Raw genomic sequence first — 26,831 nt, 5'->3', positions numbered from 1 at the left:
TTAAAAGTTTGAACCAGTATCATCCAATGATTTGTCATCCTTCAGAAAAAAGTGGAAGATAGTGCAAGGCTCTGAAGCTGCAATTTAGATCAGTAATTGGAATATGTGAAAAATAATAAAAGGATTTTAAGGATGCCAAAAAATCCATGTCTGCCTATGTAGAAAGCCAGAGACACTCATGCTGTAGTATGTGCTTATATCAGTCTATAGATGTGATGTTATAGAACTGAAGTCATCTTTAAAGCCACCTGTTTACACGTGCGCTTAACCCTTTCGCGCCTGAGCCTGTTTTTGCCTTCGTGACCAGGCCAATTTTTTCAATTCTGACCAGTGTCACTTTATGACGCCATAACTCTAGAACGCTTCAACGGATCCTGCTGATTCTGACATTGTTTTCTCATGACATATTGTACTTCAGGATAATGGTAAAATTTCTTAGATATGAACTGCGCTTATATGTTAAAAAAATCAAAATTTGGCAAAAATGTTGAAAATTTTGCAATTTTCAAACTTTTAATTTTTATGCCCTTAAATCAGAGAGTGATATCGCACAAAATAGTTAATAAATAACATTTCCCACATGTCTACTTTACATCTGCACAATTTTGGAAACATCATTTTTTTTTTTTTAGGAAGTTATAAGGGTTAAAAGTTGACCAGCGATTTCTCATTTTTACAACAAAATTTACAACACCATTTTTTTTAGGGACCACCTCACATTTGAAGTGAGTTTGGGGGGTCAATATGACAGAAAATACCCAAAAGTGACACCATTCTAAAAACTGCACCTCTCAATGTACTCAAAACCACATTCAAGAAGTTTCTTAACCCTTCAGGTGCTTCACATGAATGAATGGAATGTGGAAGGAAAAAATAAACATTTAACTTTTTTTCACAAACATTTTACTTCAGAACCATTTTTTTTATTTTCACAAGTGTAAAAACAGAAAATGAACCACAAAATTTTTTGTGCAATTTCTCCCAAATACGCTGATACCCCGTATGTGGGGCTAAACCACTGTTTGAGCACACGGCAGAGCTCAGAAAGGAAGGAGTGCCGTTTGACTTTTTCAATGCAGAATTGGCTGGAATTGAGATAGGACACCATGTCGCATTTGGAGAGCCCCTAATGTGCCTAAACAGTGGAAACCCCCACAAGTGACCCCATTTTGGAAACTAGACCCCTTAAAGAACTTATCTAGATGTGTCGTGAGCACTTTGAACACCCAAGTGCTTCACGGAAGTTTATAACGTAGAGCCATGAAAATAAAAAATCATTTTTGTTCCACAAACATGATCTTTTAGCCCCCAATTTTTTATTTTCACAAGGGTAACAGGAGAAATTGGACCCCAAAAGTTGTTGTCCAATTTGTCCTGAGTACACTGGTACCCCATATGTGGAAGAAAACTACTGTTTGGGCACACGGGGGGCTCGGAAGGGAAGTAGTGACGTTTTGGAATGCAGACTTTGATGTAATGGTCTGCGGGTGTCATGTCGCGTTTGCAGAGCCCCTGATGTGCCTAAACAGTGGAAATCCTCCACAAGTGACCCCTTTTTGGAAACTAGACCCCCCCAAGGAACTTATCTAGATGTGTGGTGAGCACTTTGAACCCCCAAGTGTTTCACTAAAGTTTATAATGTAGAGCCGTGAAAATAAAAAAATTTTTTTTCCACAAAAATGATCTTTTAGCTCCCAATTTTTATTTTCACAAGGGTAACAGGAGAAATTGGACCCTAAGAGTTGTTGTCCAATTTTTCCTGAGTACGCTGGTACCCCACATGTGGGGGGGGACCACTGTTTGGGCACACGGTGGGGCTCGGAAGGGAAGTAGTGACGTTCTGGAATGCAGACTTTGATGGAATGGTCTGCGGGCGTCATATTGCATTTACAGAGCCCCTGATGTGCCTAAACAGTGGAAATCCTCCACAAGTGACCCCTTTTTGGAAACTAGACCCCCCCAAGGAACTTATCTAGATGTGTGGTGAGCACTTTGAACCCCCAAGTGTTTCACTAAAGTTTATAATGTAGAGCCGTGAAAATAAAAAAATCATTTTTTTTCCACAAAAATGATCTTTTAGCTCCCAATTTTTATTTTCACAAGGGTAACAGGAGAAATTGGACCCTAAGAGTTGTTGTCCAATTTGTCCTGAGTACGCTGGTACCCCACATGTGGGGGGGGACCACTGTTTGGGCACACGGTGGGGCTCGGAAGGGAAGTAGTGACGTTCTGGAATGCAGACTTTGATGGAATGGTCTGCGGGCGTCATATTGCATTTACAGAGCCCCTGATGTGCCTAAACAGTGGAAATCCTCCACAAGTGACCCCTTTTTGGAAACTAGACCCCTCCAAGGAACTTATCTAGATGTGTGGTGAGCACTTTGAACCCCCAAGTGTTTCACTAAAGTTTATAATGTAGAGCCGTGAAAATTAAAAAATCATTTTTTTTCCACAAAAATGATCTTTTAGCTCCCAATTTTTATTTTCACAAGGGTAACAGGAGAAATTGGACCCTAAGAGTTGTTGTCCAATTTGTCCTGAGTACGCTGGTACCCCACATGTGGGGGGGGACCACTGTTTGGGCACACGGTGGGGCTCGGAAGGGAAGTAGTGACGTTCTGGAATGCAGACTTTGATGGAATGGTCTGCGGGCGTCATATTGCATTTACAGAGCCCCTGATGTGCCTAAACAGTGGAAATCCTCCACAAGTGACCCCTTTTTGGAAACTAGACCCCCCCAAGGAACTTATCTAGATGTGTGGTGAGCACTTTGAACCCCCAAGTGTTTCACTAAAGTTTATAATGTAGAGCCGTGAAAATAAAAAAATCATTTTTTTTCCACAAAAATGATCTTTTAGCTCCCAATTTTTATTTTCACAAGGGTAACAGGAGAAATTGGACCCTAAGAGTTGTTGTCCAATTTTTCCTGAGTACGCTGGTACCCCACATGTGGGGGGGGACCACTGTTTGGGCACACGGTGGGGCTCGGAAGGGAAGTAGTGACGTTCTGGAATGCAGACTTTGATGGAATGGTCTGCGGGCGTCATATTGCATTTACAGAGCCCCTGATGTGCCTAAACAGTGGAAATCCTCCACAAGTGACCCCTTTTTGGAAACTAGACCCCCCCAAGGAACTTATCTAGATGTGTGGTGAGCACTTTGAACCCCCAAGTGTTTCACTAAAGTTTATAATGTAGAGCCGTGAAAATAAAAAAATCATTTTTTTTCCACAAAAATGATCTTTTAGCTCCCAATTTTTATTTTCACAAGGGTAACAGGAGAAATTGGACCCTAAGAGTTGTTGTCCAATTTGTCCTGAGTACGCTGGTACCCCACATGTGGGGGGGACCACTGTTTGGGCACACGGTGGGGCTCGGAAGGGAAGTAGTGACGTTCTGGAATGCAGACTTTGATGGAATGGTCTGCGGGCGTCATATTGCATTTACAGAGCCCCTGATGTACCTAAACAGTGGAAACCCCCAATTCGAATTCCAACCCTAACCCCAACACACCCCTAACTCTAGCCCTAACCCAAGCCCTAACCCTAGCTCTAACCCTAGCCCTAACCCTAGCCCTAACCCTAGCCCTAACCCTAACCCTAGCCCTAACCCTAGACCTAGCCCTAGCCTGCCTACCTGCTTTTTTTTTCTTTACTTTTTTTTATTTTTGTGTTTTTTATTTTTTGTATTTTTGACTCATAGTAACGCCACTTCTCCTCTGATCTCACACTGGCAAATGATCAGAGGAGAAGCAGCGTTACTATGTGACAAGATCGCTGCCCGGCACATAGTAACGCCACTTCTCCTCTGATCTCACACTGACAGATGAGCAGAGGTGAAGCAGCGTTACTGTGTGACAAGATCGCTGCCTGACACAGCTGTGCCAGGCAGCGATCAGCTGTGCCAGGCAGCGATCTAGTCACACAGTAACGCTGCTTCACCTCTGCTCATCTGTCAGCATGAGCTCAGAGGAGAAGTCGCGTTATAATGAGGGAGATCGCCGGGAAACAAGCAGCTTTCCCAGCGAGCTCTCTCATTGGCTGCTGTGATGCGACGTCATCAGGACCTGAACCAATCAGGTCTCGATGACGTCGGGGGTCCCAGCATGCATTGTGCACCGGGATCCCCGCGTTATAAGGTATGAGGGGGTCCCGGGGGGCACAAAACCGCCGACAGTAGATAAACGTCGGCGCTGCACAAAGCCCAGCAAGCGCCAACGTTTATCTACTGTGGGCGGTCGCGAAGAGGTTAATAGTCGGGAATTTTTAAAGAAAACATAGTGGGAATCGGCATGTAAGTAATGGTTAAATCGTGCCAGCGGGCTTACTGGAGAAGCAGTAACGGGAAAAAAATTATTTTATGAAGTTGATCCTTCATTCAGCTGCTTGCTTCCAATCATGACGGTGCAGGGGGCTCTTAGTTACCAATCACTAGACCCAGGGCCAGTTTTAGAGAAAGTGGGGCCCTGGGCAAAAGTTTAAAGTAGGACCCCGGGCAAAACTTTAAAGTGGGGCCCCAATGCTCACATATCCCACATCACGCAAACATTTTGGTTGTATTTACAGGTACAGAGTTCAGGCCATTAAACGAGTGTGATCGACTGCATTGAAGTAGTTCGACGCTTGTTCCCAAGTTTCTTTAGACCAGCTGAGGAAGACTGATGGGCACAGATAGTCCTCGATACAGTATAATGCAGGTCCCATATAATACATGTGTTAGGGACGGCGGAACGCACCAAATATAAATAATAGAAGGTGCGTTCGCCGCCCGGGGTCCTCCGTGCGGTAGGTGTAAAGACCGCTGCTGGATAATGGCAAACTCGCTAGATGGCGAAGTAGAGCACTCGGGTTAACGTCACCCGAGGTAGATAAGGCAGTCTCTGTTTAGGACACAGAGACACCCTAAGATCAAAGAGAGGAACGCTGGACCTGTTAACTCCACAGGCCAGTCGGCGTGTGGCGTCGCAGCCGTGAACGCCAATAGATTCTGCTACTGCAGCGCGGCAGTAACTGTAGCCGATAAGCGACGGTGCCGGGGAGCCGGACACCGACGGACGCTAGTGTGCAGTGCGGTAAGCACAGTGGCGCCTAGCTTGCCACTAACTGGTACTGACTATAGCCAACACTCTGTCACCATTCGTAATATCAGAGGGAAGGGGGTTTCAAATAAGTCAGTCACCAGACACATGCATCCATCACCTTTCAGACACAGCATAATAGTCTACACTAGCGCATGGCCGAGCCGCCATGCGGGCTTTTCATAGCCATGCGCTTCTGGGACCTTCCAGTACTTTGGGAAGGACCAATCAGATCCGACACAGGACCTGAACATGTGACCCCTGCTCTCCACTGAGAGGTCACCTTGTGGGCATGCCCAGTATCACGGCGAGAGGACTTAGCCTCTGGAGCAGTTCCCTGCAAAGCAGGTTTCGCTACCTTTGCTGCACCAGAGGTGGCAGCAACATCCAGATTCACAGAGCGGGTCTGAGCAGGACGCCTAGATCGCCGACATTGCAGAGCAGAATCCTGAGCGGCCGGAGGGGAATGGGAGACCGCTGGATGTACGGCTCTGGATTCCTGTTGTGCAGTCAGAAATCCGACGCCTAACATTACCCCCCCTCCTAAGGCCCCCCCTCTGAGCCTCGCTACGCTCAAAGGCCACGATCAGGAGCGGAGCATGAATATTCTCCACCGGCTCCCAGGTCCGAGCCTCAGGTCCATGACCCTTCCAATCCACCAAATAAAATTTTTTGCCAAGGACAATCCTGCGTCCCACAATGGTGTTAATCTCGAACTCGTCAGACGACAAGTCTGATGACTTGGCACATGACTCGGAGAACCGGGCCATATGAACTGGTTTGAGGAGGGACACATGGAAAACGTCCGAAATGGCTAAGTGTGGAGGAAGAGCCATGCGATAGACCACCGAGCTGATACGCTCGAGAACCTTAAAAGGTCCAATGTATCGCGGTGCGAACTTGGGGGACTCGACTCACAGCTTGATATTTCGAGTAGAGAACCACACCATGTCGCCGGGAGAGAACCTAGGAGTGGGTCGCCGAAGTGTGTCAGCGGACGCCCTCATCCTTTCTTTAGAGGCCCGGATAGCATCCTGTGTGCGATCCCAAATGTCGCGAGCCTCCACTGCCCAGTCTGCCACCCTGGAGTCAGAGGAGGACACTGGCATCGGGACAGGAACGTGTGGATGTTGGCCGTAGTTTAAAAGAAAGGGCGTCTGACCAGTGGAATCGGCCACTGCATGGTTCAGGGCAAACTCAGCTCATGGTAGCAAGGATGCCCAGTCATCCTGCCTGGCAGAGACAAAATGTCGCAGGTACTTGACCAAGGTTTGGTTGGCTCTCTCAACCAACCCGTTTGTCTCGGGGTGATAAGCGGAGGACAGGTTTAGCTCAATGCTGAGTAGGCTGCAGAGCTCCCTCCAAAACCGGGACGCGAATTGGGGACCTCGGTCACTGACAATTTTGTCCGGCATGCCATGCAAACAGAATACGTGCTTTATGAACAGAGTGGCAAGACCACGAGCGGAAGGCAACCGTGCGAGTGGCACCAGATGCACCATTTTTGAAAAATGGTCGGTGACCACCCAGATGACCGTACTGCCGCCAGACTTGGGCAGGCCAACCACGAAGTCCATGCCAACCATCTCCCAAGGTCTATCCGCCACTGGCAGAGGATACAAAAGCCCCGCTGGCCTCTGTCTAGAGGGTCTGTTCCGTGCACACGAGACGCATGCCTGTACGTATTCCTTAACATCTCGAGCCATATGGGGCCACCAATATGACCTTGCCAGGAGTTCAGTGGTCCGCTTATTGCCAAAGTGACCACCTACTCTGGAGGCATGTGCCCAGGCGAGAACCTCCGGCCGTAGCTGGGGAGGCACCAAGGTCTTGCCCGGTGGCACTGACTCGAGAGCAACTGGAGCCATGGTCGTAAAACTCTCCGGCGGGAGAATTAGCCGAGGCTCAGCCTCTCCTTCTTCCGCAGAAACCACTGAGCGTGAGAGAGCATCCGCACGGACGTTCTTTTCCCCTGAGAGTTAATGCAGGGTGAAGCGGAAGTGGGAAAAGAAGAGCGACCACCTAGCCTGACGAGAGTTCAAGCGCTGGGCCGTCTGTAAATAGACCAGATTTTTATGGTTTGTATATACCTGGAAGGGAAACCAAGCTCCCTCCAGGAGATGTCTCCACTCGGAAAAGGCAAACTTCATGGCTAGCAACTCCCTGTCACCGATGGAGTAATTCTTCTCCGCCGGTGAGAAGGTCTTTGAGAAAAGAAGCAAGGATGCTTCCGACCTTGAGCATCCTTATGGAAAAGGACTGCTCCTGCACTGACGGAAGAGGCATCGACCTCCAGAATAAATGGCTTATCTACATCGGGACGATGTAAGATGGGAGCACCAGCAAAATGAGATTTTATAGACGTGAAGGCCTTGGAGACCTGTTCAGACCAAGCGTTGGGGTTAGCTCCTTTTTTGGTGAGAGCAACCAAAGGAGCCACCAGTGTGGAGAAGTGCGGTATAAACTGGCGGTAGTAATTCACGAACCCTAGAAAGCGCTGCACCGCTTTGAGTGAATGGGGTTCCTGCCAATCCATCACCGCCTGCAGTTTGGCAGGATCCATAGCCAACCCCTGGGCCGAGATGATATAGCCCAGGAACGGCAAGGACTCCTGCTCAAACTGACACTTCTCCAGCTTGGCAAAGAGAGAGTTCGCCCGCAGACGGTCGAAGACCCTGCAGATGTGTCTCCAGTGGGTGGTCAAATCTGGCGAGAAGATGAGTATGTCATCCAGATAGACCACCACTGAGGTAGAGAGCATGTCGCGGAAGACGTCATTAACGAAATCCTGAAAGACAGCCGGCGCATTACAAAGGCCGAAGGGCATGACTAGATATTCATAGTGGCCATCCCTGGTGTTAAAAGCTGTCTTCCATTCGTCTCCTTCGCGAATGCGGATCAGGTTGTACGCCCCCAGTAGATCTAATTTTGTAAAGATCCGGGCCCCCCGCAACCTGTCAAATAGCTCAGAGATCAACGGCAGAGTGTATTTGTTTTTAACCGTTATAGCGTTGAGACCTCTGTAGTCAATGCAGGGACGTAACTCTCCGTTCTTCTGTACGAAGAAGAACCCTGCACCAGCCAGCAACACCGATTTTTCTGATAAAACCTCTAGCCATATACTCCTGGATATATTGAGACATAGTCTCTGTCTCAGGGAGAGATAGCGGATACACACAGCCTCTCGGAGGTTCTGTGCCTGGCAGGAGATCTATCGGGCAATCGTAGGGACGGTGCGGCGGGAGCGTCTCCGCAGATTTTTTGGAGAAGACGTCCGCGTACTGATGGTAGGGGTTAGGGAGCACGGAGAGATCCGTAGGCACTTCAGTGGAAGCCACCTGAACACTACCCCTGAGGCATCTTCCCTCAGTCCTTGCTCCAACCCATTATATCCCCTGAAGCTCAATCAATGAGGGGAATGGAAACGGAGCCAGGGAACCCCGAGAAGCACCTGGTTGATGCCATTTGGCAGAATGAGCAGAGACAGAATCTCACGATGAGAGGGTGTGATAGAGAGCCCGAGTGGAACTGTCTGATGGATCACCTGAGAGGGTAAAGGTGCACCGTTAACCACCCTGATGGTCAGAGGTTGGGGCAGTAATTCCAGAGGGATAGTGTTTCTGGGCGAAGGTAAAGGACATAGTTTCCCTCGGCCCCGGAATCCACGGTAACCTCTGCCTCCCAGGTGGAGGACCCACTGTCTAAGGTACCCCGGAATACTGGTTTGGGTGAGGAGGGTTTCATATTGGACTGACCACCACCCACGGCCACAGGACGTGGAGGTTTTTTCGCCCGCAAAGGACACATGCTAGCCGAAAGACCAAACTGTCAGCACTGATAGCAACATATGGAGCTTCGCATCGGACGCGGCCTGGGACCGGTGCGAGACACCTCCATAGGTTCGGAGGATGAGAGCTCATGTGAGGGGTATCTTAGCGGCTCGGTGAATGTGGGAGCCAAGTTAACCCTACGTCTGGATTGCGCTCGTTCCAGCCCACGCTCCGTAAACCGGAGGTCAATGCGGGTGGAGACGGCAATCAATCCTCCAGACTTGTGGGAACCTCTCTGGTAGCTAGAGCATCTTTGACGTGCTCAGCTAACCCACTCCAAAACACCGGGACTAAAGCTTTGTCCGGCCACTCTAATTCGGAAGCCCGTTGTCTGGAACCGGACGGCATAGTGGCTAACCAAGAGCGACCCCTGTGTTAGGGACAATAATTAGAGTGAAGTGTTGTGCGTGATCCGTGGCCCCAAAAAGACCTGCTTCAGGGCCGCGAGGAACTGAGCAGCACCCTGAACCACCGGATCATCACGTTCCCACAATGGCGTAGCCCACTGTAATGCCCTGCCTGACAATAACGAGACAATAAATCCCACCTTAGCCCGCTCTGTAGGGAATCGTACAGCCAGTAACTGGAGTTGGATTGAGCACTGACTGACGAATCCTCTACAGGTGTCGCTGTCACCTGAAAACTTGTCGGGGAGCGGGAGGCGAGAAATTGTCGGTGGGGGCAACAGTGTGGGCAGCCGTGAGACAGCCTCAGCGACTGTCTGAGCAGCAGCTAGCGCAGCATTCGCAGCTGAGTTGGCGCTCTCAATAGCCGCCAACCTGCTCTCCAGCTGCCGAATGTAGCGCTGTAGTTGCTGCGCGTCTGCCATTACCAGCCAGACCCTGGCGCTAGTGTAATATTAGGGACGGCGGACCGCACCAAATATAAATAATAGAAGATGCGTTCGCCACCCGGGGTCCACCGTGCGGTAGGTGTAAAGACCGCTGCTGGATAATGGCAAACTCGCTAGATGGCGAAGTAGAGCACTCGGGTTAACGTCACCCGAGGTAGATAAGGCAGTCTCTGTTTAGGACACAGAGACGCCCTAAGATCAAAGAGATGAACGCTGGACCTGTTAACTCCACAGGCCAGCCGGCATGTGGCGTCACAGCTGCGAATGCCAATAGATTCTGCTACTGCAACGCAGCGGTAACTGTAGCCGCTAAGCGATGGTGCCGGGGAGCCGGACACCGACGGACGCTAGTGTACGGTGTGGTAAGCACAGTGGCGCCTAGCTTGACACTAACTGGTACTGACTATAACCAACACTCTGTCACCATTCATAATATCAGAGGGAAGGGGGTTTCAAATAAGTCAGTCACCAGACACATGCATCCATCACCTTTCACACACAGCATAATAGTCTACACTAGCGCATGGCCGAGTCGCCATGCGGGCTTTTTATAGCCATGCGCTTCCGGGACCTTCCAGTACTTTGGGAAGGACCAATCAGATCCGACACAGGACCTGAACATGTGACCCCTGCTCTCCACTGAGAGGTCACCTTGTGGGCATGCCCAGTATCACGGCGAGAGGACTTAGCCTCTGGAGCAGTTCCCTGCAAAGCAGGTTGCGCTACCTTTGCTGCACCAGAGGTGGCAGCAACATCCAGACTCACAGAGCAGGTCTGAGCAGGACGCCTGGATCGCCGAGATTGCAGACCAGAACCCTGAGCGGTCGGAGGGGAAAGGGAGACCGCTGGATGTACGGCTCTGGATTCCTGTTGTGCAGAGTCAGAAATCCGACGCCTAACAACATGTAGTATAATACACTCCCCGTGGTCCTTGATTAAGTATAATGCAGCCCCCTCAGGGTATACTGCATCCCTCCCTCATAGAGTATAATGCAACACCCCTCAGAGTATACTACAGTCCCCCTCAGAGTATACTGCAGCCACACACATGTAACAAGGTGGCATGGGGTGGTAGTTATGGCCGAGTCCATTTAAAGCAACAGTCCACGAACACCACGGCCCCTTGTACATAAAACAGACATGACAGATGCAATTCCTGGAAATTTACCTCTTCTCCACGCTCACTGACGCACGGACAATAAGGATCCAGTAACATAACCCAGGCAAATTTGTAATTCAACAGGGAAAACGATTTATTGTAGAAAAGGAAGATGCAATAAACTGGATAAAACTTCCTGCACTTTCCCTAGCACCATTCACCACCATATCAGGTGTAGCAGCAGTAGTAGTGGTAGTTCACTGCCCGGGGGTCCGGGGCAGCACTCTCTCCTCTCCAGGGAAGTTCTTGGCTTCAAGCGCTGCTGAGCACCTGCCCGGGCACTGACTGAAGGCAGGAACATCCTGTTCCTTTTGGGGCTATTAGCCCAACGTCCTTCCATTAACCCTTTTACTGACCCTAATTTAACCTTGCACAGTCAACATTTGCAATAAACAGAAAATGTACAATACATTACACATTACGTATGACAATAGACACTATACAGAGGAAACATGACAATAACATAGGGTAAACAGAAGGGAACCTGTTGGCGATTGCATGTGCTCCGAGTGAAGGAGGGGGGAGAGCAAGTGAGGGTCCCCGTCACCTCCTTACACCCCTTCCTCCTAAAAACACAGTTGTCACCCGAATGTGAGGGTGCCTGAAAAGACAACGCATCCTAGCCCTTTAAAACGTACAGTCTGTGTGTCGCTGCCGATGGACGAACATGGCCCCGGCTGGATTAACGCATTCGAGTTAAAATAATCCATAAAACATCACAGTCCTTAAGACAAGCTTAGTCTCTTAAAGTGGCCCGATGGCCATTTAACACTGGTGCACCTGATCCAGAGCCTGCTTGCTCCTTGGGTCTCCTGTACACAGCTTTCCCCCTCCCTCCTTTTAGTAGACCATGGGCTTTTGACGGTGGAGGGCTGCATATAACATGGGGTCAGCCCAGGGGCAGAGTCCAAGGGCATTCTGAAGCAGCCACTGATAGTCCACCGTTACCAACCCCCATGGGGTTCCAGCCCCGTGATCCAGCAAGGGGTGCACCAACGGGCGCAAACAAACTGGGAGGAGGGAAGAAACAACCCTTAGTCCTTCATCTGTCACCGTGGGGGCCACTCCTGACACCTCAGTCCCTTGGCATCATGCAGGGCTCACTGCCCTCTCAGGGAGGCGGAACAGTCCCTTTCACACTTTATAGATGCAAACGGCACAACTCACGTTTTTCTTAAAGGGGCCACGTCAGTCAATGCACGGCCGCTGGTTAGGGTAATGGGCCGCATACAGACCCTGCACTATGATATATGTGTGTGTCGAGGATACAATGGAGGAGTCTCCACTGCTCCTTCTGCTCCTCACCCCCTCCAGTGGTGGTCCCACTGCTCCCAGAGCTACCGGCTCCAGCAAACCTCTTGCGGCCTCCACATTGTGCCCAGGCGCCGCTTCCTCCTACACAGGTGCAGGAACTGCGGCCGTGGCAACCAGCTGTTCATCGCACTGAGCCTCCTTCAATGGGGTTGCATCCCAATCGGAGGCCATTTGCACGGCCACCGCATATGGCCCTCGGGGTCCCTGTTCTTTAATGAAGGCAACAGGGTCCCCTAACTCCAGTGGGCCACTGAAAGTAAGAGACCCGGCATTCACGTATATCTTGGCTCCAGTATTGGCCTCCTGGATGAAGCCCTATCCTCTTGCTATGTCCAAGTGTCGGACCACGCCACTGGTCATTTGTCTGGCCATAGCTACCCCTCTGGGGCACTGCAATTCTTTGATAATGTGGCGCTCTCACAGCTTCTTCTCCCAGATGACCTCTCGCACCCACTAGGTCTGGATTACTGACCCTAATCTAACATTGCACAGTCAACATATGCAATACACAGAAAATGTACACTACATTACACATTACAGATGACAATAGACACTATACAGAGGAAACATGACAATAACATACAGGTAAACAGAAAGAAACCTGTTGGCAGTCGCATGGGCTCCGAATGAAAGAAGGGGAGAGCAAGTGAGGGTCCCCACCACCTTCCTTACACACACAGTATAATGCAGCCCCCCCTCAACACACAGTATAATGCAGCCCCCCTCCACAGACAGTATAGTGCAGCTCCCCACTCACACAGTATAGTGCAGCTCCCCACTCACACAGTATAGTGCAGCTCCCCACTCACACAGTATAGTGCAGCTCCCCACTCACACAGTATATTGCAGCTCCCCACTCACACACTGTATAATGCAGCCCCTCTCCACACACAGTATAATGTAGCCCCCCTCCACACACAGTATAGTGTAGCTCCCCCATACAGTATAATGCAGCTCCAACCACACAGTAAAATGCAGCCTCTCACATGCAGTCTAGTGCAGCTCCCCCACATGCAGTGTAGTGTAGCTCCCTCCACACACAGTACAGTTCAGCTGCCCCCAAAAACACAGTACAGTGGAGCACCCCCAACACACCATATATTGCAGCTCCTCAACACATAGTATAGTGCAGCTCCCCCAAACACATAGTACAGTGCAGCTCCTCCCAACATACAGTATAGTGCGGTTCAGCTAACACAAAGTATAGTGCAGAAATGCGCGCACACACACAGTATAATGCAGCCCCTGCACTCTTACACTCTCTCTCTCACACACACACAATAATGCATACACACACTCACACAATACTCACCCCTCCTCCTTGTTCCCCGCGCTGCTCCAGGCTCTGCTCTGGTCTCAGCGGCTCCACTGCTAGCACAGCGTGGTACAAGATGATGTGACATCATCTCGCACCTGTGGAGTCACAAGGAGAGGGAGCATCTGGCACTCTCTCCTCCATCACTGCTTTCAACTGTATTGGCATCTATGATGCAGATAAGTTGAATGAGCGATGTGCTGGGCTCCTCTTGCGGGCCCCATAGCGCACGCCACTGGCTCAGCTGGGGGGCCTCTGGAAGAGCAGGGGCCCTAGGCAGCTGCCTGATCTGCCTGCCCTTAAAGCCAGCCCTGACTACACCTTGGGTTTAATGAATCGGGAGCATCTGATTCCAACACTCCCCATCGGCAAGACCAGCATGAAAGTTTCCGGTTGTGATTAATCGAAGCCTGTCAGTGTTTGACAGCCTGCTGTGCAGTGTGTGTGTGTGTGTGTGTGCAGCAAGTCTGTGTGCAGAGCAGGCTGACAATGTGTCAGTGAGTGATAGCTGTGCACTTATTGTATAGTGACCAGTGACGGATATAGCTCCCAGCACCACCCCAATGCATGGAAGCAAGCAGATGCTGGGAGAATAAAACTTAATTTTCTCCCTGTGCTCGCTCCTCCAGTAAGGCAACTTGGCATGATTTCAATGCTCATGCCTTTTACCTGCAGAATACTGCTATATCCTCAAATAGTATTTCCCTTTAAAGCAAAATGGATATCCTGTATATACTAAACTGTAAGACATGGTTAATTCCTAATATATTATAATACATAATGTATTGCTGGGGCTATGTAAAGTAGAGCAGCAAAAAAAGACATTTTAGAATAATGCATCAGAATCTTCTTCAAAGAAATGAATACTAAGATTCTGGAGATAAGAGGATGATGCATAAAGTACCATTATTACTTTTGACTTATGAAGACTAATATTCCATTCCCAGCATAGTTGCATCTGTTCTGTTAGAATCTAAATAATGTTTGTTATTAATGCGATGTCAGGGAGTAGATTCCATGTATATTCATGTAATGCAAGGTACGGCACCGTCACATGGCCAGATAAGACTCGGTATAATTCATTGTATCTGCTCCGTGTCATCTTATGCATCATTCTGTACAGTGTTATATTTACAGCCTGGAGATAAATTCTAATATATTAATATTCTACAATACAAGTAATATAAGCAGAGTTACCGGACCAGATCAGCTTCTTTGCCTTAGAAATTCACAATAACTATTCATTTATACATGTTTGTGTGTTATTCCGTCTGGATCTTACAGTTTTGTAATATTAGATTGTGTTAAAAGGGTTTTCTATCTCATCAAGTGATGTCACATAACTAGGAAAAGCCACCACTTTACAGTCAGATTTTAAGAGTAAAACAGCGCCAGAGCAGATTCTGCACTGCTGCCCGATCACTGCTGTCCCAGCACAGTAGTGCTGTTGGCTACCAGATCACACGGGAGACTGCTGTCAGCCAAATTCACATTAATCAAGTTGTGTTAAGCCAGGTTCACATCGCGTTATGGCAGCCCTAATTAACGGATGCGTTAAACGGACTGCGCTAATGCTAGTCTTCTTTTGATCGCGTTTCTGCGATCACGTTAGCGCAGCTGCTCCTTCTGCGCTAGCCGTGATGGACCCTCGAATGTGGTGGACCACGTCTGAGGGTCCGTATAATGGCACTTCGCTAACGCATACCGATTTTTGACATGTGTTAGCGATACGCTAGGTTATGGCAGTCTATGGTTGCATTAACGGATGCATGACATCACATTAATGCCGCTGTGTAACGCATCCGTTAAACGGACTGCCATAACGCAATGTGAACCTGGCCTTACAGTTTCCCTGCACAGCATGGAATGGGGGTCCCAGACGTGGGATTCAAACTCAGCATAAAGTGATGCCAGAGAAATGCCATCAGCTTTTGAGATGGAAATAGTGAAGTCTTGAGTCCACCAGAATAAAAAGCTGTTAGTACTGTAACAAGAGAGATGGACCGGAGAAAAAATGTGACTGTGCTGTTTTTCAGGTTAATGGAAGGCTAACTTTGGGAGAAAATATTGCAGATATGGGTGGCCTTAAATTAGCATATTACGTAAGTATGACGTATGGTTCATATATCTGACTTTAAGTTGATCTTAATTTTAAAAACTCACTTTCAACAAATTTATACAGGAAATTGCAATCAAAAAGTGAACATAAATCTCCTTTTAAAACAGATATTTAATTTCTTCTTATTAAAAACACCTAACCCAGTGTAGAAGGTACAAAAAACCAACAGATACAAATTATAAATAGCCAAATCCCTGCCTGCCAAGATCCTGCAATATACCTAATCTGACTCCTTCCTTGCTGTGGAGATTGGCACCCTAAGAAACGATTGTTTGGCGCCCCCACTCAACGTGGACTATCCCTCTCTCCCCTGATGCAACCCTATAAATATAGGTGGGGTGGGAAAACAATATAGTGAAGGAATAGATCCTTATACACCATATAGCATCTCATATAATAGGTTTGCTTAATGGAAATGGCAAAACAGGGACAAAATAAATCAAAAAACATGCTCTAAAGCTGCCTGCTCGATAATCCACTGGCAGGTCTTGATGCAATAGTCCTTAGACAAAACAGCATTATAGCATCAATGAGCAATAATACAAAAACCAATAAGGCTTCATATCAATTGAGGGTAGCTAAAAAATATTCCCTCAAACAATCTTCACACAACAGCTCCATATACTGGAATGCATAAATGAAGCAAATAAGTAGGACTTAGCATGAGTTGAGGACACCCCGACACGTTTCCCCGTTATCACGGTTCATCAGGAGGACTGGATGCTGCAGATGCTGGGTTAGGTGTTCTTAATTTTAATCCATATATATTCTTTTAACCGTCCTCACCCAAGGTCATACATATAAGGGTATGTGTAATATTGGGACCATTGTTTTCCATGTACAGAGCTGGGCACCACCTCAGTTTCACATTATCCCCTCTCCCTGGGGCAGTGTGAACCTATACAGGGCTCCCCTCCCATTGATACTGTAGCATTTACATATTCAGTATAGATGACTCCTTTAGGCTGTCTTTAAAGGAAGAGAACAAGCTTATTCTATAAATGTATGCTCGGCCTCAGGTGCCCTCTATTATTGTGGTTATCCAGTTGTGCTGACTAATGTGACAGCCAATATTTCTAATTTATTGTTTTCCAGGCTTACCAAAAGTGGGTAAGAGAAAATGGTCCCGAACGCCCATTGCCGCGCCTGAAATATACTCATGATCAGCTGTTCTTCATTGCATTTGCACAGGTCAGAAACAAACACAACTCTGATATATATTTGTTCCCCTTCCATGAAGGTTTCATTTTGTTATAAATTTGGAAAATAAATATATAAAAACATAAGACACAAGAAGAAAATACAATCAAAACTACAACAGACGACAGGGTAAGTCATGGTGCCTGCCCAGTCTGCCTGACCTGTATCTTCTGCTTAGATAGCTGTTTTATTGCTTTGGCATCTACATATGTATGATTTTGTGGTATCAGCACAATCTTCTTGATATGTTAGAAGGTATGATCTCTGTTAAAGCAAATATTGGCAACAGGGCATTTAAACCACATAAATACATAGACTAGGCCTCTTGGACATCGGTGTACCTTACAAATTACATTCAATAGTATTTATTAAAGGGAACATGTCACCACCTTTTTCCAATATAAAGCACGGCCACAGCCTTCGAGGCATCTTTCACAACATTCTAGTATGCTGTATGTACGTCTCTGGGTCGCCCTCCCAGGGCTGTGGGGTACTCGGTACCGGGCCCTATGAGCTTCAATGGGAGATGTCACGGCAGCTGTGACCCGGCCCGTGGCCCTTGGCGCCCATTGTAAAAGGGGATTGTTTCAGTGTGCTTGTGGTAGTGAAAGTTTATAAGTGATTCGTGACGCCACCTGTGGTGTTCGGCAATGTGAATGTAAGCCGAAGCTGCAGACAGTTCCTCTGGGACAGATGGTGTGGTGCAGCAACGATGTTATAGCCCTCCACAGGCAGGGCTGTAGTCCCAGGGCAGTGTAGGTGAGGTGACACGCAGAAGGTGTAGTGTCAGGCGCAGAGGATGCAGCAGTGCTGGGACGGTTCTCACAGGAATGAGTGGAGGACACCAGAGCATGTAGTTCCAAAGCTTTACTTACAGTCTGTTGTACAAACAGGTGCCTGCCTCCGTGCCATGTCCTCCGGGTCAGGGACTCGATCAACCTCCCGGCCAAATGGAATACTCCTTTCCAACACTCCGCCAATATGTGCCTTGCTGAACATCTCCTTTTATAGCGCCTTTAAGTGAAGTACTCCTAGTACTGAGTTACACTGGAGTTCCTCCTGTCCGATGTTCCTATGAACTCTACTTGTACGGCAGACAGCTGAAGCCTGCTTCGGGGACTCCTTGCTACTAAGTCCCGACTCACTATCCAGTTGCTGTTGTGCCCCCAAGTCTTGTGTGGGAATAAAGTGGTCACTGCTTCTATTCCTGCGGTGTCTGCTGCAGGACCATTAGTATCCATACAACCTCGGGGACCGGGCCCCGGCCTTGCGCTTAGAACTTCTAGGAAGGGTGCTCTTCTAACCCATATCCTCTGTTCTCTTTTACTCCTCACAATCCGTGCTAATCTTTCTTTCTATGGAGAATCACGCTTTGTCTACATTGCTCTTTCTCTTCCTCTCCCGTGCCAGCAGACCCAGATCACTGGGATCCGCTGCAGCATCTCCATCCTTCCATCCCTCTCTCTGGGGATCTTCTCCTCTCCAACTCTCTAACCAACTGACCTCTCATCCTAAACTCTTCCCGCTCCTTGTAATGTAAAACTAATTCCACCCACCTCCCAGCACGTTTCGTGTTCCAAGCAGGGAGCCACCAATGGGTGCTTTGCTATACTCCAAGCAGGGAGCCGCCGAAGGTGCTTTGCTACACTACTTTGTGGTGTGGGGTGCAGGCGTTGGAGTGTGGTCAGGAGTCTCCACCTTACCTGGATGGTGGGATACTACACCTCAGGAGGAGATGCAGTACCTCTGTGGCGACTGAGCCTCAGGGGTGCCACATCTCCAATCACCAGGGCACAATTGGTCATCGCTGGTCTTCATTCAGCACCTCCTCTCCTCCCAGAATCGCCGTCTTCCTGTTCGTGTTCCTGTCCTGATCCTGTTGGATCAAGACCAGAGACGTCCTTCGGACTGAACCACACTGCACCGTATGGGCATATAATAAAAGGTCTTTTTTGTGCTATACAAAGGATATTAGGGACCTACAATTGAAACTTTTTCCATGATGCTACACAAAGAAGCAGTGTGTTTCAGGTGTGAATTAAAATGCATCCACAGGTGTGTCTCTAATTAACTCAGATGTTGCCAAAAACCAACCAGAAGCTTCCAAACACATGACATGTGTGATATGGGCAGTCCAGAATTGTTTATAGGCATAATAATCTTAGAGTATGGAAACCAATAACAATGCATTAAACAATCTCTCTCTCTCAATATTCTGGCATTTGGTAAATATTAATAATTATGGTAATCCTAATTTATCTAAAACGGGAAGGGTTTATTCTGATTTCATGTCAGATATTCAGAAAAACATGCAGATGTGTCTTTTTATATAGTGTATGTAAAATTCTAGTTTCAACTGTACATACAGCTTACTAGAATGCTGTAAAAGAGATCTTACAATTTTACAATTGGTGGTTATAAATTACTAGATTATGGCCCGATGCTATCGCATCGGGAGGATGCGATAGCATCACACCTCTTGCCATGTTAACCCTCAACACACACACTCCTCAACACACACTCCTCTCACCTTTCACCATCTCCACTCACTCTTTCACTCCACATACGACCCCTTCTCTCACTCCGTCTCTCATACTCACGCCGTCATCGCCGCTGCTCCACGATCCCCGACATCTTCTTCCGCCGGCGCCATCCTGGATCCAGACGTTGTCCACGCCGGCGACATGTTCTTGCGGCGACGCCATCTTGAGTATCGTGAAATCCCGCGATAGTCAAGATAGCGTCGCCGGAAGAACATGTCGCCGGCGTGGACGACGTCGGGATCCAAGATGGCATCGGCGAAATCTCGCGAGTTTTCGCCGACGCCATTTTGGATCCCGACGTCATCCTCGCCGGCGACATGTTCTTGCGGCGACGCCATCTTGACTATCGCGGGATTTCGCCGATCCAAAATGGCGTCGCCGCAAGAACATGTCGGCGGCCTGGAGAACGTCTGGATCCAGGATCGCGGCGGCGGAGGAAGATGTCGGGGCAGCGACGATGACGGTGTGAGTACGAGAAACGGAGTGAGAGAAAGGAACGTATGTGGAGTGAAAGAGTGAGTGGACGTGAGTGGAGGTGAAAGGTGAGAGGAGTGTGTGTTGAGGCGGTGTGGTGTGTTGAGGGTTAACATGTGCGTGTGTGTGGTGACGTCACCGGTTACAACTGGACGGAAGTTGTTACAACCGGAAGCTGCTTAGGGCATTTATTATTATAGATGATGAGGAAGAAGCCGTCTGTTGTTGGCGGTGATGGCGTGTAGAGGCTTCTTCAGCCAATGTAATAGATTTAGAGTTAGGGGATTCGTGTGTGAGACGACGGCGTTTATAAGCCTTAATCTTGTCAAGTCGATGCTGTTTTTCCTCAGGAGTCTCATTAGCACGGCGTTGTTTTTGTCGTAGTGATAAAGCTGCTTTCCTTTCACTGGCATTGGCATACTGTGCATCGGTATTGAATGGTGGTATTGATAGGGCAGAAACAGATTGCTGATTAGTTATGTCAGTGAACGGCATATGGGATGAAGTGTAGCAGTAAATTGTTCCACATGCTGATGTGGAAGCATCCTGTTGTGAGTCTAATAATAATGATGAGGAAGAGGCCGTCTGTTGTCGGCGGTGATGGCGTGCAGAGGCTTCTTCAGCCAATCTTATGGATTTAGAGTTAGGGGATTCGGTTGTGAGGCGATGGCGTTTATAAGCCTTAATCTTCTCAAGGCGATGGTGTTTTTCCTCAGGAGTCTCATTAGCACGGCGTTGTTTTTGTCGTAGTGCTAAAGCTGCTTTCCTTTCACTGGCATTGGCATACTTTTTGTTATGACTCATGTTGGCACAGGTAAAGGAGTCTATTTGGCAGTTATCTGGCAGTGAAGAAGGCGTCCTGGAGTATTGTAGAGTAAACAGATACTAATTGACCCTGTAATTGCCCAGCAGTAGTTATGAAGTGGTAGTGGCAAATTGGCCCTGTAGTTAGACACCGGCAGAGGAGCAAGGCAGCAGTAGTTATGGCGGTAGAGGCAAATTGGCCCTGTAATTAGACACCGGCAGAGGAGCAAGGCAGCAGTAGTTATGGCGGTAGAGGCAAATTGGCCCTGTAACTAGACACAGGCAGTGAACAGTCAGAGGAGCAAGGCAGCAGTACTTATGGCGGTAGAGGCAAATTAGCCCTGTAATTAGACACCGGCAGAGGAGCAAGGCAGCAGTAGTTATGGCGGTAGAGGCAAATTGATCCTGTAATTAGACACCGGCAGAGGAGCAAGGCAGCAGTAGTTATGGCGGTAGAGGCAAATTGGCCCTGTAAATTAGACACCGGCAGAGGAGCAAGGCAGCAGTAGTTATGGCGGTAGAGGCAAATTGGCCCTGTAATTAGACACCGGCAGAGGAGCAAGGCAGCAGTAGTTATGGCGGTAGAGGCAAATTAGCCCTGTAATTAGACACCGGCAGAGGAGCAAGGAAGCAGTAGTTATGGCGGTAGAGGCAAATTGGCCCTGTAATTAGACACCGGCAGAGGAGCAAGGCAGCAGTAGTTATGGCGGTAGAGGCAAATTAGCCCTGTAATTAGACACCGGCAGAGGAGCAAGGCAGCAGTAGTTATGGCGGTATAGGCAAATTGGCCCTGTAATTAGACACCGGCAGAGGAGCAAGGCAGCAGTAGTTATGGCGGTAGAGGCAAATTAGCCCTGTAATTAGACACCGCCAGAGTAGCAAGGTAGCAATAGTTATGGCAGTACAGGCAAATTGGTCCAGTAATTAGACACCGGCAGTAAACAGGCATAGGACCAAGGCAGCAGTAGTTATGGTGGTACAGGCAATGCCAAGCGTCCGCACAGCAAGTCGGCGTGAGGTAAATGACGCAATTTCACGAATGCAAGATGGCGTTGGCGAAATCTCGCGAGATTTCGCCGACGTCGTTAACACCTCTTGCCATGTTAACCCTCAACACACCACACCGCCTCAACACACACTCCTCTCACCTTTCACCTCCACTCATGTCCACTCACTCTTTCACTACAGATACGTTCCTTTCTCTCACTCCGTTTCTCATACTCACACCGTCATCGTCGCTGCCCCGACATCTTCCTCCGCCGCCGCGATCCAGACGTTCTCCAGGCCGCCGACATGTTCTTGCGGGACGCCATCTTGGATTTCGTGAAATCCCGCGATATTTAAGATGGCGTCGCCGCAACAACATGTCGCTGGCGTGGACGACATCGGGATCCAAAAAGATGGTGTCGGCGAAATCTCGCGACATTACGCCGACGCCATTTTGGATCCCGATGTCGCCCACGCCAGCGACATGTTCTTGCGGGACGCCATCTTGGATTTCGTGAAGTCCCGCGATATTCAAGATGGCGTCGCCGCAACAACATGTCGCTGGCGTGGACGACATCGGGATCCAAAATGGCGTCGGCGTAATCTCGCGAGATTTCGCCGACGCCATCTTTTTGGATCCCAATGTCGTCCACGCCAGCGACATGTTGTTGCGGCGACGCCATTTTAAATATCGCGGGATTTCACGAAATCCAAGTCCCGCAAGAACATGTCGGCGGCCTGGAGAACGTCTGGATCCTGGATCGCGGCGGCGGAGGAAGATGTCGGGGCAGCGACGATGACGGTGTGAGTATGAGAAACGGAGTGAGAGAAAGGAACGTATGTGGAGTGAAAGAGTGAGTGGACATGAGTGGACATGAGTGGAGGTGAAAGGTGAGAGGAGTGTGTGTTGAGGCGGTGTGGTGTGTTGAGGGTTAACGTGCGTGTGTGTGTGGTGACGTCACCGGTTACAACTGGACGGAAGTTGTTACAACCGGAAGCTGGTTAGGGCATTTATTATTATAGATATTGGGAAAACCTGGTCACAGGCACCCTTTAAGGTTTATATTTTGCTTTTTCTGTGGAAAAAAATTGCACCAGTATTTTATAGAAAAGTGTTAAACTCTGAATATCAGATTCATCATGCAAGTATGCTATGCAGAATACTATAATGTGCCCTCCACAAATGGGAAAATGAATTATTTTTTTCATAACTCTTTTTTTAGAATTGGTGTATAAAGAGAAGGTCTCAGTCCATATACCTGCAAGTCTTGACTGATAAACATGCTCCTGAACATTACCGGTATGACTAATACACAATTACAGTAACGAACAATTTGATGACTTGTAACTGATCACATCCCACTGAATGTCATCTATATCCTCAGAACGCCAATGATTACTCACATTACTTTATTGCCATTGCATCTTATTTATCAAAATATCAGTTAAAAGTCAATTAAAAGCATTTGGTATGATTCAGTTCCCACAATGGCTGCCATAAAAAGGTCATAAAGAGGAGATTATTGGATGTGATAGAAGTGAAGTTTATACCTCAGGATCCACAGTGCTGTGCAAAAGTTTTAGGCAGATGTGGAAAAATGCTGCAAAGTAAGAGTGCTTTCAAACAAAAAAATGTTAGTAGTTTATTTTTTTATCAGGTAACAAAATGCAAAGTGAAAGAGCAAAAGACATACGAGTAAATAGCTGGCACACCCAGACTGATTATCCCAAAATTAAAAAAAAAAAAAAGTTTTACAAAGAGACTAAAGGAATTTTCCGGGCTCAACATTAATTTCTGCAATGAAAATATGTTACTACAGATTGCAGAATCCTGATAGTGTACAATATGCACAGGATTCCCCATTATTTGCAGCTTGAGTGGGCTGTCTCATGAGGGCAGGAATGCGAGTTGCATACTTTAAGTAATTTGCCAACAAGCAGCTTTCCTGCTTCTCTCAATGTTCTTTTGAGAGAAGTGGATAATAAACTTGTCGGCAGCCCGTCAGGATTTGGCAATTTGCAGTCACATAGAATCTATGTTCTATGTTGAGTGCAGGAAATCCATATTCTGACAGCCGTACATTTTACAATCTTCCATTAAAGGGGTTGTCCGCTTTAGTACAATTCTTTCTTGAACTAAATGTTCGGCTCTGATAAAATAAAAAAAACACAAAATAAAAAAAACTATACTCACCTCCCATACCGGCGCCCTTCAAGTGGTGTTGGCATTTGCTCTTCCCTGGGCGCTTGTGTGGTGTTGTGACATGTGGTGCCCAATGCCCAAGCGATGGCGTTGCTGTCTCTGCCTATGAATCTGCCAGTCAGGCAACTGGATTCTTTCATCTGAGTGAATTGGGTTGATTATGCTAATGACACTCTGATCAAACTTGAAGCAGAATTTGATGTGATGTGATATGATTCCCGCTTCATAATGGGGTACTGCATCTCACTTTGCGTTGAAATGAACTGTAGTGAAGTATCAGTACTGAAAATGGCGACACCACAGAGCTGTTGTGTTCCAGTTTGGCCCACTGTGTGCTTACACCTACAGTGGTTTCTGCTAATTTTTTATTTATTTTACTCACTGATGTAGCACTATTCACCAGTGCTTTACAGACATTAGCATCGCTGTCCCTCGTTGTTGATTACAATCTAAACCCCCTATCAGTATGTTTTTGGAGTTTGGGAGGAAACCAGAGTACCCTGATGAAACCCACACAAACACTGGGAGAACAATCAAACTCCATGCAGATGTTGTCCTTGGTGGGATTTGAACCCAGGGCCCATGCACTGCAAAGCAACAGTGCTAATCACTGAGCCACGATGTGGCCCTGATCAGTTTTCAAGTCCTGAAACACCCTTACCTAGACAATTTGATTCAAATGGTTGTTGAACATTTATCACATTTCGATTTATAAGTGTATCAAATATAATGATCATACTTAGAGATGTTTTAAGCAATGCACAATATTTAGATGATTCTAATCTAATGTGTTGTCACTAGAAAAGTTAATTTCAAAAAGGAAAACAAAATAAAAAATCAGATTTGCTATATGTGTCTTATGATTTTCTTTCTTGCCATATATTCTTTTATGCTTCCATTTTAGGGTTATGGGCAGCGTTTCTCAGTTTGAAGAGTTTGGAAGAGTATTCCACTGCCCAAGAAATTCCCCGATGAACCCGGTTCAGAAATGTTCTGTGTGGTGATCCATAGAGGAATTTGCTAATGTCCGCTCCACCACAGCACAAATGCTCCTTGTGTCTAAATCAGGAGAAGAATGTCTAAGTGTGCCTTGTATATTGGTTAAGGGATACTGAACCCTTGTCACTCCCTGAAGTGTGTGATTCACCAAGTTCTGACATACACAGAAGATCATTTCCTGACATGTCACATCAACAAAAATGACATTTAAGTATCTTCCCATCTCTAGAGAATCACACTATGAGTTTATAACCATAGACGATTTAGGGCCAGTGGCGTGATTAGAATTAAATATGGCTTAATTTATCTTCAACTCAAAAGGATAATGGCCAGCTGGACGCTGAAAGTCTAAAATAATGCGTTGTTCCTTTGACCGACAGCAGAGGGTGAGGTCATAGACAACCAACCATGAAGATTTCTAAGCCTTTATAGTTCACATAAGAACAGAGAATTGGTAAGAAATGGGTCAATACAAAGATGAGACAGGTGGAGACTAGTCACTGAGCCACTAAGGTGGAGTTGTTGGAGACTTTGAGATTATTGAGCACTTTACACCCAGACTGGGCTTACAGTTTTTGCATATCACCTGATGTAACCACTTTGTTTGCATCTATGTAATTCAAGGAACCGTGTCCCTTCAAATCTACAAAGACATAGATTGCAGAGCTCTTCTCATATGTACACTACTGTATATTGGTGATATTCACATCGAAAAGCCTATTTTTGTTCATTTGCCAAATAAGATTACTTTCTAAGGCATTCATATAAGCAGATAGTATGTTGCAGGAATTTTAACCACAATGAGTTTTCTAGCAATTGTACAGATTATGAGTGGGTAAATATAGTTATTTCAATCTTGGGGGTGAAGGGGAGGGTTAAAATTTGATTGAAGATATTTTGAATGTTCTTCATTTTATACCAATGAACCTGCTGTGCCAAGTGAATTGTTACTATTCTTTTAGTCATTCCTAAACACCAGCATATTCCATATGTACATCAAACACAAATAGACAGAGATGGTGACCAAGTGTCATAGGTTCAACTTAATGAGATCATGATAAATCACTAATCACGCCAGTCCACTACATTTTCTTAATTGTATCACTGCATAAATTAGTGAGCGTGCCAAATATTTTTTCTTCTGTATACTTATCATATTCACGCCCAATAACACCACTGCTATATTCTATAGCAGGTAATATATAAGCTAAACTGTACCCATAAACATAGAATTGAGATTTGTTTTTCTCATCATAAAAAAACTAAATTCTATTACAGTATATAGTTCTGTTTTCGTGACCATTTGACACCTTAAAAAAAGATATGGCTGCAGTACTGATGAAAGCACCAAGACCCAATTAACTCGATCTTTTCCTTGATTTATGGACCATGCTATAAGATCATTTTTGGGAGTTACAATTGAAATATGGAAATAATGTTAATAGACGCTAATTGTAAGAACAAAATAACCTGCTGAGCTGTGTTAGATAGAAACATGATATTTAGTGATGAGCGATTATACTAGCGTGCTTTGGTGTCCTCCGATTATTTTGGTGTACTCGGAGATTTAGTTTTTGTCGCCTCAGCTGCATGATTTGCGGCTGCTAGACAGCCTGAATGCATGAGGGAATTTCCTAACAAACACAGGCAACCCCCACATGTATTCATGCTGTCCAGCAGCCGCAAATCATGCAGCTGAGACGAGGAAAGCTAAATCTCCGAGCATGCCAAAATACTCGGAGACCACCCGAGCATGCTAGGGGAAACCCGAGTAACGAGTATACTCGCTCATCACTAATGATATTCATTTATGTACAGCCATCACTATTCACGTCTTCAATGGCCATGCATTGTTTCTAAAAGAACATAGCACATGACTTTCACATTGTTGACAGGTGATTTTAGGACTGAGGTAGAGAGCTTTTAGAAGTTAGAATATGATATAAAATCTAAAT

General features: G+C 47.0%; 1 protein-coding gene across 1 annotated transcript in view; it reads left to right on the top strand.

The window, feature by feature from the left end:
• ECEL1 (endothelin converting enzyme like 1) overlaps nucleotides 1–26,537 on the top strand; it is a 130,608-nt gene extending 104,071 nt beyond the window's left edge. Inside the window, exons 15-18 of the mRNA XM_073589334.1 lie at nucleotides 15,584–15,649; nucleotides 16,762–16,857; nucleotides 22,898–22,974; nucleotides 24,782–26,537. Of these exons, the coding sequence (XP_073445435.1) occupies nucleotides 15,584–15,649; nucleotides 16,762–16,857; nucleotides 22,898–22,974; nucleotides 24,782–24,881 (339 nt within the window). The 3' untranslated portion in view covers nucleotides 24,882–26,537. The remainder of the gene's footprint in view (nucleotides 1–15,583; nucleotides 15,650–16,761; nucleotides 16,858–22,897; nucleotides 22,975–24,781) is intronic.
• The last annotated feature ends 294 nt before the right edge of the window (nucleotides 26,538–26,831 follow it).

This window comes from Dendrobates tinctorius, unplaced genomic scaffold, assembly GCF_039654945.1.
Source record: "Dendrobates tinctorius isolate UK_male_01 unplaced genomic scaffold, ASM3965494v1 ptg000107l, whole genome shotgun sequence".
In the NCBI taxonomy this organism is placed as follows: domain Eukaryota; kingdom Metazoa; phylum Chordata; class Amphibia; order Anura; family Dendrobatidae; genus Dendrobates; species Dendrobates tinctorius.
Note: the sequence above shows the minus strand (reverse complement) of the source record. Positions and strands in the feature narration are given on the sequence as shown.